Source organism: Lentinus tigrinus, assembly GCF_003813185.1.
Source record: "Lentinus tigrinus ALCF2SS1-7 unplaced genomic scaffold L226scaffold_3, whole genome shotgun sequence".
NCBI lineage: Eukaryota > Fungi > Basidiomycota > Agaricomycetes > Polyporales > Polyporaceae > Lentinus > Lentinus tigrinus.
The window spans coordinates 1,943,403-1,960,610 of NW_027137912.1; the positions used below are offsets into that span (position 1 = coordinate 1,943,403).

Consider the following 17,208-nt stretch of genomic DNA (forward strand, 5'->3'; position numbering starts at 1 on the left):
TAGCAGCGTCAGGAGCGACTGGCTGCGTGGGGGAGCTCGTCGTCGTCGTCGTCGTCGTGGACGATGGGGAGAAAGGCGAACCACCGAAGCGCGACGCACGCTCGCATCGCCCGTATTGCGACCCCCATCCGCAGGCGCTTGTCCGTCGGCTCACCCAGAATTCGATGCCCCACAGGCGCCCGCGCTTCTATCAAATTTCCTCAACAATTCTTGCATTTCACGCATCAGATGCTCTGAAACTCCGTGCAGTACCGACATATGCATATGTGCACTCGGGACGTTATGTTCATCGTATTCCACAAGAGCTCGTACAGGAGAAGACTGTGCTAGAAAAGATGCAGTCGCCTTACCTCACCTCAGAGAGACTGGACTCAGAGCGACGAAAGATTCTGGCGCATGGAAAAAAAGCGGGTGCGCTCCCCGCTGCGGGTACTTCCATGATGGGCCTGCGAAGGGGATCAGAAAGGAACACATATGATGACACGTCCGCATGAACGACGGGAACCTCAGCCTCGCCTTTACCTCTTCATGCGCTCCCGACAGAGAAAATTTTGGACGAGCCATGATATGCGCAACCAATGTCGACAATAGCAAGCCCCCCCGACAAAAATCAGGTAGCCATTCGCAATTACACGACCGAGGTTCACACATGTGGGTGCGTTATGTTACCAGGTTTTTCGTCACAGGTTCCCGCCGTTCATAGGACAGTATGTAAGAGACTCACAGGTATATATTGACGTCCACATCCCGATGACACAGCCTAAAGAATGTAGATGATCTCCAGGTGATCCTGCGTCCTCACCTCTCGACCAGAGGGAGAAGCAATCAGCAAAGATTGTTTTTGAGACACCAGCTTCCTCTTCGACGTTTGTCTGGACCGCCCAACCTACGAGGAGCAACGCCTGTGAGGGCAAGCAAGGAATGGACAGCAATTTGACGTCGTGGTTTTGGTGAAAGCTGGGAGCACCGACGTGCTCTAATATAGCCTCACCGGGTTTATCCGAATCGGCGACTGTAATGTTGCAGGTCCGATAGGACATGGCTGCAGGCGCTCATCCATGTCACGCAACCTCCAAAAGCCTTCATGGCTACCCCTCCTCCGTCCCGATTTGCTGCGCTCCTCAGGCGATCAAAATTCGCGTCTTACGACCCCAGCATAGGTCAGGTCTACACCACTTATGACGGTCATGCTGCTCGCGGCAACTTCGGCCTGAAGCGTCCCCTCGCGCTCCGTCGGAGGAACGCCCACATCACCGTTCAAGCGGTGGACTCGCGAGAACAGCAAACGGTCTGGCGCAGTGCAGAGTCAGAGAACAGATGGATCAGGATGTGGGACGAGATTGGGGTGACACCACGAGTCGGGAACACCACGTCATGGGCGGAGAGGCTGGGTTCGGTGGGCATGGAGGTCGACTTCCCGGTGGATTCGGAATTCTCGACGAGGGACGCGCAGGAGGTATCCAAGGCCGTGGACAAGGATGCTGCTGGAGTGGCGGAGGAGGAGGAAACCCTGGACCAGAGCCATGCGCTGCCGAATTTCGAGGCCATGTCGGAGAAGGAGTTTGAGCGGTATCTCGCCTACCTCAGGACCCTCCGTCCCGCCTTCCTCGAGTTCGTTGCCAAGAAGCGCGGGATCAACATGGAGGACCAGAACCTCTTCAGGCTTGCGCGGAATGCTGGCGATGAGTTCAAGGAGTTCCTCGCGGCTCACGCGTACAAAGAGTACCATCAACCCCGTCCCCGCTACATTGAACAGCAACCTCACCGTTTCGGCGGGCTCTCATACACTCACGCGCCCGCCGTCCAAACTCTCTTCACCACCAAGTCCCACATCGGTCGCATTCTCACTCCCGGGCAGTTGCCGAAATCCGAGCATTACTGGACGGCGGAAACGGCAGGCATGGTCTCCAAGCTCAGAAAGGGCGACCGCGGCCAGGACGAGGGGATGGTGACGACATTCCGTCTGAACCCTGGCGCGCGACTTCTCGCCGTTCCCCAGACTGTAGGACGTCGGCCCGAGGGCATGGAGGGCGTGTTTCTCAAGGCGGACGTTCGTGTCGCCGACAGCCCCGGCGTCGCGCATAACCGGTCGAACTTGCACGTACCAGGATCGCGGGAGTACGTCGGACAACCGGCCAACCGTTCTTCTCCGGGCATGACGGATCCCACCCCGGCTCACACCATAAAGTACGACACCTTCGTCCCATCGTCAGCGCATACTACGAGGGCGCAGATTCTCCTGAATGCGATGTCTTCTTTTGTACCCAACTCGAGTCCCTAGATTATGGCGTATCTGTAATGCATGCTTGATCCCCTCTCGCTTGGCCATCATCACGATGCTGCTATGAGATGCTGCAATGCTTTTGCAACATCGCCATCTGCCTCCGCAAGTTCCTTCTCTGCCTGCGGTCGGGTAAGCTCAAATTCTTGGATCTGGCAATCGAATGAGCACCACGAAGTCACGAACTTCCTATAAAACCCACCAGCAGCTCGATGTCCTCTGCCTTGAAGTGACTTGGCCCGGCCTTTGCATGTTTGGGGTACGGTTTGTCTAGACGAAGGGCACGGAAGGCTTCATCCAGTTTGCCTTTCGAGTACGAGTTACCGTCCAGGAACTGTGCGGACGTGTATGAGAATTCTTGTGGATGCAATCGATAGACAAGTAGATGCATACGTTCGCAATGACCTCTGGCTCTGGAAGTCGACCGTTACTTCGGAGGGCGGCCATCGTGCTCACTGTGCGTGTGTAAAGCTGCGGGCGGGGCTAAAGGAGCGCCCATTCTCGATCGTGGATGCACGTGCAAGATAACCACGTGTCGGCCACATGGATAAGATCAAGTAACTCGACTAAGCATGAACACAGTTTGGACTTGCTCTCGTTTTCCATCCCCAGTACTACACTTCTATCTCTTCCGTCCACCATGGATACTTTTGAGAATTTCCAGTACGACTCGGCCTCTTCCTACGGCGGTATGAGTGTCGTCGATGACACTTCTTCCGTCTACACCGCAAATACGACCAGCCAGAACAGCGTCCCGGTCGACTTGGAGGGCCTATCCATTACAGACGATCGCTCCTTCACTTCCTCGCCCAACGGGCATCCACACGTATCACACGGACACGGACAAGCACCTAGCAGCCGAGGCACGATAGACGAGGACTTCGACGCGGTCTTGGACGACTTAAAGGACGAGGGGCAGGTTGATTTGCCGCCTCATGCATGCAGGTGAGTCAAGTGCGGCTCCGAACGAGGACGATGCAACTTACGCATCTGCACAGCTACTGTGGCATACACTCACCGGCGTCGGTAGTGAAGTGCCTCATCTGTTCCAAGTGGTTCTGCAATTCCAGAGGCAATACCTCCGCGTCTCACATCGTGAACCATCTCGTGCGCGCGAAGCACAAGGAGGTCATCCTTCACAGTGAGAGTCCGCTGGGAGAGACCATCCCGGAGTGCTACAACTGTGGTAGCAAGAACGTCTTCATGCTCGGCTTCATCCCAGCAAAGAGCGATACGGTTGTGGTCCTTCTGTGCCGGTATGTTCAACCACTAATCCGTGTGACGCCAATGGGTTTGTTGATAGAATCCATAGCCAACCTTGTGCTGCGGTATCCAAAGACATCTCGTGGAACCCAGCCTTGTGGGCCCCTCTCATCGACGACCGTTCGTTCCTGTCTTGGCTAGTCAAGCCGCCGAGCGAGCAGGAGCAGCTCAGATCGCGCCAGATTTCCTTTCAGCAGATCAACAGGCTGGAGGATCTGTGGCGCGAAAATGCTAATGCTACTCTTGACGACCTCGAGAAGCCTGGTGTCGATGACGAGCCTCAGTCTGTGATTACCCACTACGAAGACGCTTACCAGTACCAAAATATCTTCGGACCGCTTGTGAAGATCGAGGCTGACTACGACAAGAGGCTGAAGGAGTCGCAGACTCAGACCGACATCACTGTTCGCTGGGATCTCGGTCTCAACCAGAAGCGTGTTGCGTGGTTCTGCTTGCCTAAGCTCGAAAGTGGCGAAGTCCGTCTCGCCGTCGGCGACGAGCTCCGGCTGAAGTATAATGGCACTCTTCACAAACCTTGGGAAGGTGATGGGCACGTCATCAAGATCCCGAACAGTATGTATTGGCATCACCTCGTTGCATGTAACTGTGACTGACCATATGCGCCCTAGATGTCTCGGATGAGATAGGACTGGAGTTAAGACGGTCGGAAGGCGTTCCTACGGAAATCACGCATGGGTACACGGCAGATTTCGTGTGGAAGTCTACCAGCTTTGACAGGATGCAGTTGGCAATGAAGACGTTCGCCGTTGACGAGAAGAGTGTCAGCGGATACATCGTGAGTACCTACATCGCCTCGCAATTTCCGAGCCTGACTCATGCACACGCACGATTCAGTACCACAAACTGCTCGGCCACGAGTTGGAGCCTCAGGTTCTTCGGACACAGATGCCCAAGCGGTTCTCAGCACCTGGCCTCCCGGAACTCAACCATTCACAGATGTATGCCGTCAAGAGCGTTCTCCAGAAGCCTCTTAGTCTCATCCAGGGGCCGCCGGGAACTGGCAAGACTGTCACATCCGCGTCAGTCGTCTATCACCTTGCGAAGATGAACCCGGGTCAAGTTCTTGTTTGCGCGCCATCCAACGTCGCCGTTGACCAGCTGACCGAGAAGATTCACGCCACGGGGCTGAAGGTCGTGCGACTCAGCGCGAAGTCGCGTGAGGCGCTGGACTCCTCCGTCTCCTTCCTGACGCTACACCAGCAAGTTGCTAACAACACGACGCACGTCGAGCTGCAGAAACTCATCCAGCTCAAGAACGAGCAGGGAGAGCTGAGCTCGAACGACGAGCGGAAGTACAAGGCGCTCATCAGACAGTGCGAGAAGGAGATCCTAGGCGCGGCAGATGTCATCTGTTGCACTTGTGTCGGAGCCGGGGACCCACGCCTCAGCAAGCTCAAGTTTAGGACCGTCCTCATTGACGAAGCGACGCAGGCCGCCGAACCAGGTGGGTGGGACCGTGTTTCTCCTATCTGTGTCCCCGCAGGCTAATTCGGTAATATGCAGAATGCATGATTCCCTTGGTCCTCGGTTGCAAGCAAGTGGTTCTGGTCGGAGATCATCAGGTGCGTTCGCGTTCGCCAAAATGAAAGCAGGACATTAGACTGACACATGGTTGACAGCAACTCGGACCCGTTATCATGAACAAGAAGGCAGCACGTGCCGGCTTGACGCAGTCGCTCTTCGAGCGCCTCGTCGTCCTTGGGAACCGTCCCATCCGTCTGCAAGTACAGTACCGCATGCATCCGTGCCTGTCGGAATTCCCATCCAACATGTTCTACGAAGGCACGCTCCAGAATGGCGTTACTGCCCCCGAGCGGCTGAGGAAGAACGTCGACTTTCCGTGGCCTGTCCCGGACACGCCTATGTTCTTCTATCAGAACTTGGGGCAAGAGGAGATCTCATCAAGCGGAACGTCCTTCCTGAACAGGTGACTTTTCATTATGATTTTACGTACTGGTGCATGCGGTCTGACATCTGTCTCTAGGACGGAGGCGTCTAACGTGGAGAAGATAGTTACCAAGTTCTTCAAGTCCGGCGTCGTTCCTGGACAAATCGGAGTGATCACGCCATACGAGGGACAACGCTCCTACATCGTCAACTATATGCAGTTCAACGGTTCCCTCAAGAAGGATCTCTATAAAGAGATCGAAGTCGCCAGCGTCGATGCCTTCCAGGGTCGTGAGAAGGACTACATCATTCTCAGTTGCGTTCGGAGCAACGAACACCAGGGCATTGGTTTCTTGAACGATCCTCGTCGGCTGAACGTTGCGCTGACGCGTGCCAAGTACGGCGTGGTGATTCTCGGAAATCCGAAGGTTCTCAGCAAGGTAAAGCATCCCGTTACTATGCGTTAACTCCGTCCGCCATGCCGTACTCACGACCGCATGTACAGCACCCGATGTGGCATTACCTTCTGACACATTACAAGGAGAAGAACTGCCTTGTGGAAGGGCCGCTCAATAACCTCCAGCCGAGCATGATCCAGTTCAGCAAGCCGCGTCGCACGCTCGTGAAGGCGATGGACCAATATCGACGCCATGAGACAAGCGCGAGGGATTACCTCGGCAATGGCAGCATGATGGGCGATGGTACGTTTGAATGTGCTTGGCTGCTATTTGCTGACGTCAACTGACGACAATTCAATTTAAGGTCGGAGATCCGGAACTCCCAGCCGTTTCGATGCGAGTTTCTACCGCACCCACGATGCGTTGAGCTATATTCCGTCCGACGTGCAGTCGCTCCGCTCCCAGGCAACCTACTCTTCGGGGCTTCCCATGTTTGCTGCTACCGGTCCGTTCGGTCCGGGTGCGCAACGCCAGAATGGCGCGAAACGCAGCACATACGGCAGCTATGCGAGCTCTATCATCTCGCAGGACGCCGGCCCCGCAGGCACCGATTCTTCGAGCGTCGTTGGCAGTGCGGTCGGCGCATCGGATCGCCCTGGGGGGATGGCGTATTCGCAATCTGATAGATTGCAGCGTCGCTCATCCTTCTCATCGACCGCAGGTGCCTCGGATATGGGCAGCCTGTCTCAGTACGACTACAAGTCTCAGGATGACGGGACCGATCTAGACGACATGAAGTCACAGTACACCGGCACGCAGAGCGGCGTTACCGTCTTCTAGTCCGCGCAGGGAAGCGTCGTCAGGCAGGCTACCGGCGATGGCTTGCGTCCTGCGGGTTGACAGCCAGCCACCGGCACGCACCCTGTCCGCCTGCTTGCTGCAGCACCTACCGCTGCCGCGTCGCATCTTGGATCAGCTCCTCCTGCGCTTTCTTGACGGACGCGCGCGTGCCTTGACGCCGATTGGCCGCTGCGGTCGTGGCGCCGGGGCATTGTAGGACGCGTCTACCGTCTCTCACAGTGAATCCTGCTGCGGGTCCCGCTCCTTCGGCGAGAGCTGGGGAGCGGCCCCCGCCATCCGCCGTACACTTCTAGTGCTGGACAGCCTCCCGGCGGGTGCCTCATGGGATGGAGTGATGGCTGATACTGGTTGAGTGGGAGCTTACCCATCTCTAACTGAGACTCCAGCCCGTTGCGCCCGTCCGCTCGTCGTCCAGTGCCCCGATACATCTGTCTGTTGTTCCTTTCGCCTCCCGCCTTGTATGTCAATGCACCGATGCCATCACGCCCGGTGACAGTGTAGCCTCGTCATGACCCCCGTATCCATATGAGTACGTACCTCCCATGCCCCCGTGTATCACGTGTTACGGAACGTCATGTCCATGTCTGCCAAAATATATGTATGCTTATGCCTCCCGACTTTGATCATCCGGCCCTCTCGGCCACGGCGTGCAGGCACTGGATCACAGCTATATGAGACGGAATGCGCCTGTTACGCGAACAGGTGCGTTCACGACGACGAGGGTGTGAATTAATTCGGTGCACTCGTGGTGTGGTGCTCGACTATGCCGGAACGTACATACAAAAGATGTGGCGTGAGTATGATACACATGCTGGATGAGGTACACATATAGCGGATACAGATAGATGGCTGCATGCTGCTGCGGGATGCGGGGAACGGATGCGAGGGGTTTAACACACGATGACAGTACTGTACAGGTACGTATACGTATTCAACTGGTACGATGGCGGCGCGGGGATAGTGATTCACTTTCCATTTGTGATCCTAAATAAATACCGACTGACTAAACTGGCGGGGACGGCTGACGCACCCTTGACGACTAGCAGCGACTAATGACTCCTGAGAATAGGCTCGTGTGTAAGGTATGACGATGACGATGGAATGATGGCGGCGGCGGCTTAATCCTGAGAACCTGGAGGAAACTAGATGGGTAAGAGGAGGCAGAGGCAGGACAATGGAAGAATGCATGAGGTTAGCGGCGGCGGACGGCGACGGCGAGTGCATCGCCCCCACCTTGCGCAGGCGGACAGACACCAAGAACTTAGAAGTCCCGTACGGTTGCCCGGCTCTCACGCGGGATCGTGTGGAGGCGCAGCGGAGCGGTCCTTGGCGGCATCATCGTCGCGGTAGCTCGCACGACTGGGGGAACTGGAAGAGCCCGATGAGGCAGAAGGAGCGGGAGGTCGGGGTATATCGGCAGACGAGCCGCTATGACTGTGATGGTGGGAGTAACGCGAAGAGCGAGGGGAGTGGTGGTGAGGATGTGCGTGGGCGTGTGAGGGCGGGTGGGGACGGATGGAAGTAGAAGGCGGTGAAAGCGGGCGGGCCTCTATACCGGGACCTGCTTGCGAGTGTCGACGATGTGGATACGGAGGCGAGGGGACGCCTCCACGGTGGCCGGGCCTGGCGGCGGCGTGCGCAGACGAGGGCCCGGCGGCGCTTTCGTCTGCGCGTTGGAATTTTTTGACTGGGCTGGCGGCGGCGGCGGAGGCTTGGGGTCAGTATTGTACGGGCTCGTCAGTTCGGCCAGGGAAATGGACGACCGACGTGGTGCGCCTGTCGAACGCAGCGTGTTCAGGCTCGGCGACACCGGTGTGGGCTTGGGCGGCGAGCGCGGTGAGCCCAGTCCTACCGTAGGCGCGGTCGTGCTACCGCTAGTGCTCGATGTGGGCGCAGGTAGTGGCGGAGGCGCCGAGCGCTCCACTGGGCGAGCACTGCCGCTTGCAAGAGGTGGAGGTGGCCGGTAGGACATTGGGGGGCTCGTCCCTGGTGGAGGCGGCGGCACGACGTAGGCTGAAGGCGGCGGCGGCTCGCGTCCCCTCACGGGGGATCGAGGCGAGGCCGGGCGCAAAGGATAGGAGGCAACGGGTCCCGAGGTGCCGTAGGCTTGATATGGCGTAATCGCTGTGCCTTGGATGGGCTCCGGAGGAGGACCCGAGGTCATCGGCATCATGGCGGACATACTCGCTCTCCGCGAGATTGGCGCGGACGGGGAGGATGTAGAGGGACCGCCGCGTATAACCAATGCCTCCAACTGGTCGACGCGCGCCTTGAGCTCATCGAATTCGGCCCTGGAGACATACTTCTCCCTAGCAACGGGTTCGGAGCATCAGTGTTCGCGCACTTGGCCCACGCTGTGAGGAACGCTCGGACTTACAAGGGTTCGATGATGTGCCACTGACACTTTGTCTGCTCGCCCCGCCGGACGCAGGGACCACATGGGTTGGCCCTATATGGTCAAGGTTGGGTTAATTGCACTGTGCAGCTAGCGCAAGGCGCGGAAATGATCCCGAACCTATCGCACTTGATCTTGCGACGTTTGCATTCTGCAGAACCCAATCATGCCATTGCCCCGCATGGAGAACGATGATTGAATGTGATAACGGACGACCAATAAAAAATGCAGTCAGCAGACGGCGAAGCGCAGCGTTCGGTTCGGCGTACCTGTGCAGCTGAGGGCCTGCCGACGCCGTTTCTGCTTCTTCTGCGGAGCATCCTGGTCAGAGTCCTCGGGCGCATGACGGACGCCTAGGACGAGGGCAGGGTGTGTGAGCATCGGCAGAGGGGTGTGCCTGAACGCTAGTCGAGTGGTTCGGGACGCACCGAGACTGCTGGTGGAGGCGAGCGGGTGTGTTGCGCCCTGCATGGGGTAGGGCGGGGACGGGAGCGGTGGCTGTGGAGGAGGCTGCATGGGGAGGGAAGACGAGGCATGGGCGAGCCCCGGGTGCAGCTGGTGGATGGGAGGCAACGTCGTCTGCGCACGGTGGGCAGCAGAGGCAGGCACGGGGACCGGAGGAGGGGCGCGGTCTGGCGGGGAGGGCAACCTCCGCGGCGGAGCGGGACGGTCCGAGGGATGGTGTGGGGACTTGCCTGGGTCCATGTCCATCGAGAACGGCGGCGGAAGGGGAGGGCAGCGTGTGCGGACACCAAGCTCAAATAGCCTAGAGGTGCGGCGGAGAAGAGAGGAGCGTGGTCATAGAGACGTCAAGTACAAACGGTGGCAGCCCCAGGGCAGCCCATGCAGGCGGACAAGGATATTTGTATTGGCACAGCCAATATAACGTTGCCTCGTGCACAGAGAGAGACGGAAGCGGCGGAGGGAGAAACTAAACGGGCGAGGAATTGGGTATGTCAACGGGCGAATATGAACGAGATAAGATGTTATCGACTCGCCGGGGACCAAGGGCGAGTGAGTCTGAATTCCGTAAGCGTATGGTCTGCGACTGTGACCTGCGGGGAATGATGATGGGGCGGTCGATGGTCGATGGCATCCGTACAGCTTGCTTGACAACGTAGCTCCCGTGATGGCGTGCGGCCATGTCCCCGGCCAGCGAGGGGCACGCAGCCTCCTCAGCCTCAGCCTGCGCCTGCGACGACTGCGCAGGGCCGGAACACAGCATATGTGCGATTGCGCGACGCCAGGGCCAGCGACTCCGAGTCCCAGCCAGTCTCCGCATCTCGGCAGCCCTGCGCTCGCGGACCCCAAGCGGACCCTGGCGGACCTCCTCGGGCGCAGTGTCGGGAATGAAATAATAAACTTTTGAGTCTGAGCCCTCCCTGATGGCTGCAATGTGCATCCGACCGCCTCGCTCGGCACGCACCGAGCGCGTCCGAGTCGCCATCCCGTGCTATCTCCGTGGGCTGGTGGATCGCACAGATCGCAGACCATACTGGGCCAATGCGGGCAACTTACGGGCGCAGATGGGCAAATTGTGGGAGCTCGCAACGCTGGGAGCCGGAGGCAATAGCAGGGCAATAGATGGACGGAGACGATATTAGATAGCCCGCCAGGATCGCAGGCGAGAAGCAGGCAGATCGTGGCTGATCGTGCTCAGGCTGGCTAAGTCCTGCTCAGACTCCCGAAGCCACCACGGGCCACGGACCTACAACTGCGAGAGACACGCGCATATCTCCGTGCCCGGACGCTGCTGATCGCCATGCGTCTTCGTTGCGTAACGGCCGTGGCCCTCGACGGACGCAGTGCTGCCACTCTGAGTCCCAGACGTCGGAGAGTGCATCCGAGCCTGCCTGTCCCCGTCACCGTGCATGGCCCACCGTGCATGTGCTTGTCATGCCCCGCCCACGCCTCGCGCAAGACGGCAGCTGCAGCCCACGACAGTCCTCTTTGCGCCACGGACTGCAATCGATAATCTCCGTCGCGGTTACATGCCACGCACACACTCGTCCGACTCGCCCTCTGCCCCGCTGTGTCATCTGCACACTCAGGTGCACCCCAGTCCGCAGCCGTTTCACGCCTCTGCATGAGCATCTCCTTCCCTCCATCCCATGATCCGGCGACGCTGCGAAGCTGGGTGCCATCCTGGTCCTAACCAAGCTGGATCCGACTTCTGCGCGTCCGTCCGCCAGACGCCCGTCGCTCCGAACTCGCACACCCAAACATGTCTGACCCTGTCTGACTCTCTTCTCCCCACTCGCGCCGCCTGTGTTCGTCTTCCTACCCTCCGACTCTCACCCGCTCTCCGTCCCGTCTCACGCACCCAAGCTCATGTGCTCCACACCCATACCGTCATTTTGCCGTACCGCGCCTACTGATCCCGGCCTCTGTCCTCCAGCTGATTATCGTCCTGAGCCACACAATGCCTTCTCCAGGTGTTTCCTGAACAGAGTTTCGTCTCATCGTCCCATCTCGATGGTCTAAATCTTCATAGCTCCGTCGATCCCCGGATAACAGCTCAGGGGCCCTTGCTCTTCGACAACGCGTACGGAACTCACCACCACGCGCCAGGCATGCCGTCATACAGCCCTCCCAGTGCTATTTGGGTCTCTGCCAATCCGGGAAACTGCTGCGTACAGTGCATTCCGCGAGCACTAGCTCCGAGCACCCAGGAATGCGGCGCGCATCATCCATCACTGCTGGGATGGTTTGTTTGCCATCTGAGACATGAAGCCTGAGCCTCAACGCGCTCCAGTGCGGCTCCATCAATTCACCCTGAAGCGGCTTCCCATCCGCCTCCGTAGCGGACTGTCACACAAACAACTGTCGGTGTACGCATCTGTCAGCAGCACCGACTGAGGCGAATTAATACCATCACTGCCCTCCTCCACCGCGACCGAGAGTGTCAGACAACGTGGTACGTGCTTAAAGCCGTTTCGAGGGTACGATAACATGCCATCGCTTACTACTATACTGCGCCCGACAGCCAGCGGCGCAACCAGCATCGAACCATCGCTACCCAGTGTCTCAACAAACCGCCGTCACTTAGCCGTAAGCGTCACGGTCGCCAGGGCTCTTAGTGATTGCTTACCCTTCACGCCAGAACTTCGTGTGTTACAGCCCGGAAGTTTAAGCAAGTAAGGCGACAGCACTAGTCTCACTTCCACTGCGTACTTGTCACACCTCGATCTGTTCGATTCTTTCGGTCTGAATCGGCCTGGCAAACGCCACTGCGATGGAGGTTGCTCAGAGGCTTGCCCGCGCATTGCCGGCATGGAAGCGCAGTAAGACGCACGCCTTCCATTCGCCGCCGAGGTATCGAGCCCGAACAACAGCCTGGGTCCGTCTCGATCTCCGCAAAGTCCGGCTCGACTAAAATGCCCGCGCCCAAGCCCTCAAAGCCCCTGAATTTTGCCTGTCCTCCGCGGGACACGCTGCCTGCCTCCAGACATACATTCTCTGTTAGCCGTCGATGTCATACGACAAATCCCTATCCACTTCCACGGTCCACGGAGGCCTCATTTTCTGACTGCTCGCGACGTCGCCGTCGGATCCTCGCCTTCGGGAACAAAAGTGCCGTGAGTGCATATCTCGTTCTTCCCGGCGCAATAAGCATATTATTGCTTCTGCGCGTTTACCACCCTACACCCCTACGCCGACTTACGTCCATACACCTGTTATCCATTTTGTTACATTCACACATTGCGTCAGACACCCGACTGTGGTTGGTGAGCCGTTTGCTCGAATCGTGACATGAGATAGACCGGGAGCTGGCAGGCCAAGTACTGGGTAGCTTTTGCCCTCCTCAGACACAGTACATGCGCAGCTGACGCCCCCAGACAGCTTGTCAGCACTGATCGATCCGTCTATCGCCAGGACCAAGCAGGGCCTTGAGCTGATAGAACACGCCAGATGTCAGCCTGTGTGTTCCCCGCTCTGCCGTCGGACCGCACGCATGGTCAGCAGTACCGGCAAGACGGAGCTGGCTACAGCGTGTTCAAGCCGAGCTTCACGTCGCCCTAGCACACCATTCTTAGTGCTGTCTCCACTAGTCCCTAGCCGTTGGGTGCAGCGCCCCTAAACCACGACTGTCGCCGCCGCTCGTTCCACACCAAGGCAATTTATCGCAGGGAGAGCAACGCCGCCGCCCCCGCGGCTCATACATACCACAGCCCCAGGTCGGTGAACTAACACGCATCCGGCGCAGACGAGCGCGACTGATATATCGCGCATAGGCCGCCAGTGATTGCTCGCAGATAGGAAGTAGCGGTGCAGCGTACACATAATGGACCGAAATCGTCGCAATGAAAAAGGCTCTACGGCTCTGTCACCCGGCGAAGAGTTCTACTCCCGCACACGGCGGTCAATGGCAGGAGAGGCAGGACGCGCGCCCGAAACGGGGAGGATGGCCATCATGTGAGTGTCGCAGCGCAGATCCCTCCTATACGAATAGCCCCCCGTTGAGTCTGAGACGAGTCAGCGTCCGCGCCCCAGGGCCCTCGGAGCGGGCGAGACGGGTACGGGGGTTTGATGATATGTCTTGCTCAATGTCGGCGCCGACGTCAACCTGCCGTGCGGACGCTGTATGCACGTCATGCCTAGTCGAACGTCAGCGTCGCCGGGCCACTGTTAGCACCTGGAAGAAGCTTTACCCTCATCTGTCATGCGCGACATTGCTCGGGGCGTGTAGGGAGGGCTTCATTGCCTGTCTGCAGACTGAGACTGCAGTTGCACTCGGAACCTGCTGCCAAGGGGCGACACACGCCCGGACTTCTCTGAGCGTGTGCCCGTGCCTTGGAGCGACAGTGGCGTGCCTCAGCATTGAGTACCGTGCATGCGTAAGTACCAAATGTGGATCCAAAACTTTATCAGGAGCTCCTCGTCCCGCTGTGGGGTAACCCTAGCCACTGATGATACACGCCGGCGCTGCACATAACCAAGCCTGGTGTTAGACTCTACTAGTGGGAAGTGGCTAGTCCCAGCCGCCTACACGCGGCGTACACACGCCCATCTCATACACATAGCTGCAGGGCTAGTGGCGTCTGCGTTCATGTCTTATGTCTTGGTCCGACGACCGTCGGATGCAGGCGGAGTGTGAGGGTTTCAACTAGGAGCCCGTCGACCGCCGTCAGGGACACATCCGCCCGTGCGGAATAGTACTGCCGGGAGGAGGTGCCTCGCACATCATGCGCTACGTAGCCATCGCATTGACATAACGACATGCTTCATATTACAGTCGACACCCTCCTAATGCATACCCCTCATAACGCATAAACCTTGATAACGCATAGGTTTTTGGCTTTCCCGAGTTGGGGAAGGGGGAAACTGTACCCATAATGCATAACCCTGTGATAAGGCATAACGCATACCAGATCTGGAGAAAAATGCATAGGTATCACTTACCTAATATGTTAATCTGATGGCAAGCGCCGTGGAAAACTGGTTGTTTTCGTGCCTTGCTGGCGCGTTGCTACTTTCCCTCCATGGCCGCCGACGCTCTCAATAAAGTGCAAGAAGCATACTAGCTGCTGGAATGCGAGGTTGCATTGCACCGGGATCGCATTCAAGGCGACAGGAAGTCCTTCAAGCGGCAGCAGTACTGAACCGGTACACCGGAACACTCGACGATCCTCTTGCCTGCAAGCTTGAGGATGTCCTGGCGAGTTTGGCACGCCAGATTCGTGTCTCCGCTCAGGCTAGTATAGTCAACACATCCATTACTGACTACTTCTCTCAGAAGTAGATACAGCGATGTATTCAGTATGCTAGAAATACGAGCACGCCGATCCTACAACCCCTTGTCCGCCGGCGCTTGTCATCCAATGTCTGCTTCTCGTCCGGCGTCTATTTGGGCGGCATCCTCATAACGCATGACCCCTAATAATGCATACTTTGGGCTCTTTCCGGACGGGTATGCATTAGGAGGGTGTCGACTGTAGTTCATGATTCAGAGCGCCACCACCCGGGCGGGTGCGCTGCGAGGGCCTCGATCGAGGCAGTATTCGCACGGCTTCTCTATCACCGAGCTATTCCAATCGGGCGTGCCTTGTTCTCGCAGGCCTCGACGACGCGCAACGCGACATGCAGACACGCACGCACCGCACAAGGCAGGCATCGTCCCGTAAGGGGGCACAAGAGGTTACTTAGGAACCGGCTGGCTCGGCCGGGATGTCAACACGTCCTTCTACGTCTCGAGCGTTCGATGGCTCGGGAAGGTGCTGCCGCAATTTGTGGAGCGACGAAGATGGCATGCATGCAAGGCGGCGCTAGCGGGGAAGTAGTACTCAGACAGACTCAGACGACCCTTTGTATGAACCCCTATGGATGTTGCATTATACACGACATTCCTAGGCACTAAGGGCGGTCGAGATGGCGTGTGCGAGGATGCTGCGTTGCCGGCGCAACGGGTGAGAACGGCGAGGCACTGGAGAAGAGAGGAAGCGGCTTACTTGTGTACCGTAAACAGCGGGTGCAGTGAGTTGAGCCAGCTGCCCGTATCCACCGTCGCCGTCAATTAGCATTAGCCGGTTTGGCAAGCATGTTTCCCCTTACGACCGTGACCGTGGTCCATATTTCGGGGCACAACAGCATCCGCATCCCGCGACACAACGGCGCACATCTCCGCGGTCGCGGTCGCAAGGGAATAGCGTTCGATGGAGCGGACTTACAAGTAGCTGGAGACCGGGGCACACGGCGCGATCTGCGTCGTTTGCTCGGGCGTACCGTTCTGGTACGCCTCGCAGAACCCAGTGCTGTTCACGAATCCGAACGTCTTGGCGTTGTCGAGGAGCGTGTTGAAGATGGGCCGAGTGTCGAAGACGGTCACCTGGCCGAGGTCCTTGTGCTTTGCCTGGAAGGAGCGGACGTTCGCAGCGAGCTGCGCGTTGTAGCCCGCAAGGGCGGACGTGATCAGTGCGACGGACTCGGAACCCTGTTCGATGATCAATGGAGCGCGGTTTGTTGGTGGTACGGTCAGGAATAGGAACGACCGCGCGCCGTCTTCGTACAGAATCTCGACCTGCGGACAATAGATGTGGTCGTATCAAGAAGTGTCCGCAATGATGCGCCCGGAGCACGGGAGGGATTCAGGGTGCACAGACCTGACTGAATAGCCTTTTCATCAGCACTTTGTGGAAGTCAGCCTGCGACGTCACGTTCGTCTGCAGCACCTCGGCGTGAGCGACCTGTTTCGGTATGTGCTCGAGGATGACGGAGCGGGTGACGCACCCATGCGAAGGAGTTGCCCTGTTCAGAAGTTGGTCCGCATGCGGGTCAGTATCAGAAGACGAAGGTGGACGGAGGTTTTACCACATACCACATCGTTTATGCCGATCCAGAAGGCGAAGAGGCTGTTTGAGCTGTTCCACTCCGCGCCCGCGGGTTTCGGGGCGAGAATGTCGTGGAACTGCCCCACTTGGTCGACGATTGACCTGCAACGGGCGCAATAGAGTTCAGTACCGTCATGCAGCGGCCAGGATTGTTACGTACAGCACAGTCGGCATGAATGGAGCCACGAGCGCAGCATCGATGGTCGCACCCCCTGAAGCGAGGTTAAACACCTGGGTGAGCGGTGAGTTAGCGCGACTCGTGTCCTCTGCTTCTCTCGCTTAACGGAAACGTGCAGGTGCAGTACCTTCGTGTCGGTTACGTTGTATGTGTCCCCTAATGGATATTCGTACCAATCAAACATCCAGACATTCAGTCTGCGTCGGCTGCGGTACAGATCCTCAACAGCACTTACCAAGAAACTGGACCCAATTGGGACCGTTGGACGAAGTCTGTTTTTGCAGTTTAACCTGTGTGAGAACGTGAGTTTCGCAGTACAGCATCCAACACCCACAAATCCCGGCACGGGCGAGTTCACTCCGGCAGAGATGTTAAAGCCGTCGGTTGTGTACGAGTCGCCGAAGGTGAAGAGGAACTTGGTGTCGGCCCATGTAGGCTTGGCAGCTGCTTCCGCGGCCTCGGAGCCTATTGCCACCGATAGGACCGATAGCGCAAGCTTCCAGAACAGCGTTTTCATTCTGCACAGCACTGAGGTGGGAGGCCGACGCTAGAAGCGAGACAATGCCGCGGACACCGAAGACACGGGGAAAGCTTGA

General features: G+C 57.9%; 8 protein-coding genes across 8 annotated transcripts; 4 read left to right on the forward strand and 4 right to left on the reverse strand.

Annotated features, from left to right (window-relative positions):
• Positions 1 to 1,071: 1,071 nt before the first annotated feature.
• On the forward strand, positions 1,072 to 2,381 carry L226DRAFT_530628 (mitochondrial 37S ribosomal protein bS1m). Its single transcript, XM_067679900.1, has one exon. The coding sequence runs from the start codon at positions 1,085 to 1,087 to the stop codon at positions 2,279 to 2,281; it is 1,197 nt and encodes a 398-aa protein (XP_067541040.1). The 5' UTR covers positions 1,072 to 1,084; the 3' UTR covers positions 2,282 to 2,381.
• Positions 2,162 to 2,753, reverse strand: L226DRAFT_530629 (uncharacterized protein). The gene is made up of 3 exons (XM_067679901.1): positions 2,675 to 2,753; positions 2,484 to 2,615; positions 2,162 to 2,433 (listed from the first exon to the last, which is right to left on the reverse strand). Exons 1-3 carry the CDS (start codon positions 2,726 to 2,728, stop codon positions 2,332 to 2,334), a joined length of 288 nt encoding a protein of 95 aa, XP_067541041.1. The 5' UTR covers positions 2,729 to 2,753; the 3' UTR covers positions 2,162 to 2,331.
• Positions 2,754 to 2,921: 168 nt separating this feature from the next.
• On the forward strand, positions 2,922 to 6,690 carry L226DRAFT_543051 (P-loop containing nucleoside triphosphate hydrolase protein; the record flags this gene model as incomplete). The annotated part of the gene is made up of 10 exons (XM_067682170.1): positions 2,922 to 3,226; positions 3,280 to 3,537; positions 3,594 to 4,117; positions 4,174 to 4,340; positions 4,400 to 5,009; positions 5,105 to 5,106; positions 5,185 to 5,492; positions 5,550 to 5,892; positions 5,958 to 6,153; positions 6,215 to 6,690. 10 exons carry the CDS (start codon positions 2,922 to 2,924, stop codon positions 6,688 to 6,690), a joined length of 3,189 nt encoding a protein of 1,062 aa, XP_067541042.1.
• A 1,570-nt stretch (positions 6,691 to 8,260) lies between these two features.
• L226DRAFT_519886 (uncharacterized protein) lies at positions 8,261 to 9,817 on the reverse strand (the record flags this gene model as incomplete). The annotated part of the gene is made up of 5 exons (XM_067678598.1): positions 8,261 to 9,020; positions 9,089 to 9,160; positions 9,227 to 9,257; positions 9,376 to 9,459; positions 9,535 to 9,817. 5 exons carry the CDS (start codon positions 9,815 to 9,817, stop codon positions 8,261 to 8,263), a joined length of 1,230 nt encoding a protein of 409 aa, XP_067541043.1.
• Positions 9,818 to 9,927: 110 nt separating this feature from the next.
• On the reverse strand, positions 9,928 to 10,444 carry L226DRAFT_201748 (uncharacterized protein). The gene has a single exon (XM_067672820.1). The coding sequence runs from the start codon at positions 10,386 to 10,388 to the stop codon at positions 10,038 to 10,040; it is 351 nt and encodes a 116-aa protein (XP_067541044.1). The 5' UTR covers positions 10,389 to 10,444; the 3' UTR covers positions 9,928 to 10,037.
• A 1,879-nt stretch (positions 10,445 to 12,323) lies between these two features.
• On the forward strand, positions 12,324 to 13,241 carry L226DRAFT_201998 (uncharacterized protein). The gene is made up of 2 exons (XM_067672823.1): positions 12,324 to 12,834; positions 13,019 to 13,241. Exons 1-2 carry the CDS (start codon positions 12,484 to 12,486, stop codon positions 13,127 to 13,129), a joined length of 462 nt encoding a protein of 153 aa, XP_067541045.1. The 5' UTR covers positions 12,324 to 12,483; the 3' UTR covers positions 13,130 to 13,241.
• L226DRAFT_201887 (uncharacterized protein) lies at positions 12,935 to 14,079 on the forward strand. Its single transcript, XM_067672822.1, has 2 exons — positions 12,935 to 13,284; positions 13,342 to 14,079. Exon 2 carries the CDS (start codon positions 13,411 to 13,413, stop codon positions 14,002 to 14,004), a length of 594 nt encoding a protein of 197 aa, XP_067541046.1. The 5' UTR covers positions 12,935 to 13,284; positions 13,342 to 13,410; the 3' UTR covers positions 14,005 to 14,079.
• A 1,286-nt stretch (positions 14,080 to 15,365) lies between these two features.
• On the reverse strand, positions 15,366 to 17,185 carry L226DRAFT_530635 (uncharacterized protein). The gene is made up of 10 exons (XM_067679902.1): positions 16,947 to 17,185; positions 16,848 to 16,884; positions 16,740 to 16,768; positions 16,595 to 16,665; positions 16,422 to 16,536; positions 16,334 to 16,351; positions 16,207 to 16,266; positions 15,775 to 16,124; positions 15,556 to 15,594; positions 15,366 to 15,493 (listed from the first exon to the last, which is right to left on the reverse strand). Exons 1-10 carry the CDS (start codon positions 17,127 to 17,129, stop codon positions 15,454 to 15,456), a joined length of 942 nt encoding a protein of 313 aa, XP_067541047.1. The 5' UTR covers positions 17,130 to 17,185; the 3' UTR covers positions 15,366 to 15,453.
• Between the last annotated feature and the right edge of the window lie 23 nt (positions 17,186 to 17,208).

Bases quoted from the DNA above. Each gene is read 5' to 3' on its own strand.
- L226DRAFT_530628 (XM_067679900.1), top strand. From the start codon at position 1,085: ATGGCTACCCCTCCTCCGTCCCGATTTGCTGCGCTCCTCAGGCGATCA.
- L226DRAFT_530629 (XM_067679901.1), bottom strand. From the start codon at position 2,728: ATGGCCGCCCTCCGAAGTAACGGTCGACTTCCAGAGCCAGAGGTCATT. The intron at 2,616-2,674 runs GTATGCATCTAC...ACGTCCGCACAG, and splicing joins AGCCAGAGGTCATTGCGAAC to TTCCTGGACGGTAACTCGTA. The intron at 2,434-2,483 runs GTGGGTTTTATA...TTCGATTGCCAG, and splicing joins CAGAGGACATCGAGCTGCTG to ATCCAAGAATTTGAGCTTAC.
- L226DRAFT_201748 (XM_067672820.1), bottom strand. From the start codon at position 10,388: ATGCGGAGACTGGCTGGGACTCGGAGTCGCTGGCCCTGGCGTCGCGCA.
- L226DRAFT_201998 (XM_067672823.1), top strand. From the start codon at position 12,484: ATGCCCGCGCCCAAGCCCTCAAAGCCCCTGAATTTTGCCTGTCCTCCG. The intron at 12,835-13,018 runs GTGAGCCGTTTG...AGAACACGCCAG, and splicing joins CAGACACCCGACTGTGGTTG to ATGTCAGCCTGTGTGTTCCC.
- L226DRAFT_201887 (XM_067672822.1), top strand. From the start codon at position 13,411: ATGAAAAAGGCTCTACGGCTCTGTCACCCGGCGAAGAGTTCTACTCCC.
- L226DRAFT_530635 (XM_067679902.1), bottom strand. From the start codon at position 17,129: ATGAAAACGCTGTTCTGGAAGCTTGCGCTATCGGTCCTATCGGTGGCA. The intron at 16,666-16,739 runs GTACTGCACCTG...CCGCTCACCCAG, and splicing joins ACAACGTAACCGACACGAAG to GTGTTTAACCTCGCTTCAGG. The intron at 15,595-15,774 runs GTAAGTCCGCTC...GGATACGGGCAG, and splicing joins GCCCCGGTCTCCAGCTACTT to CTGGCTCAACTCACTGCACC.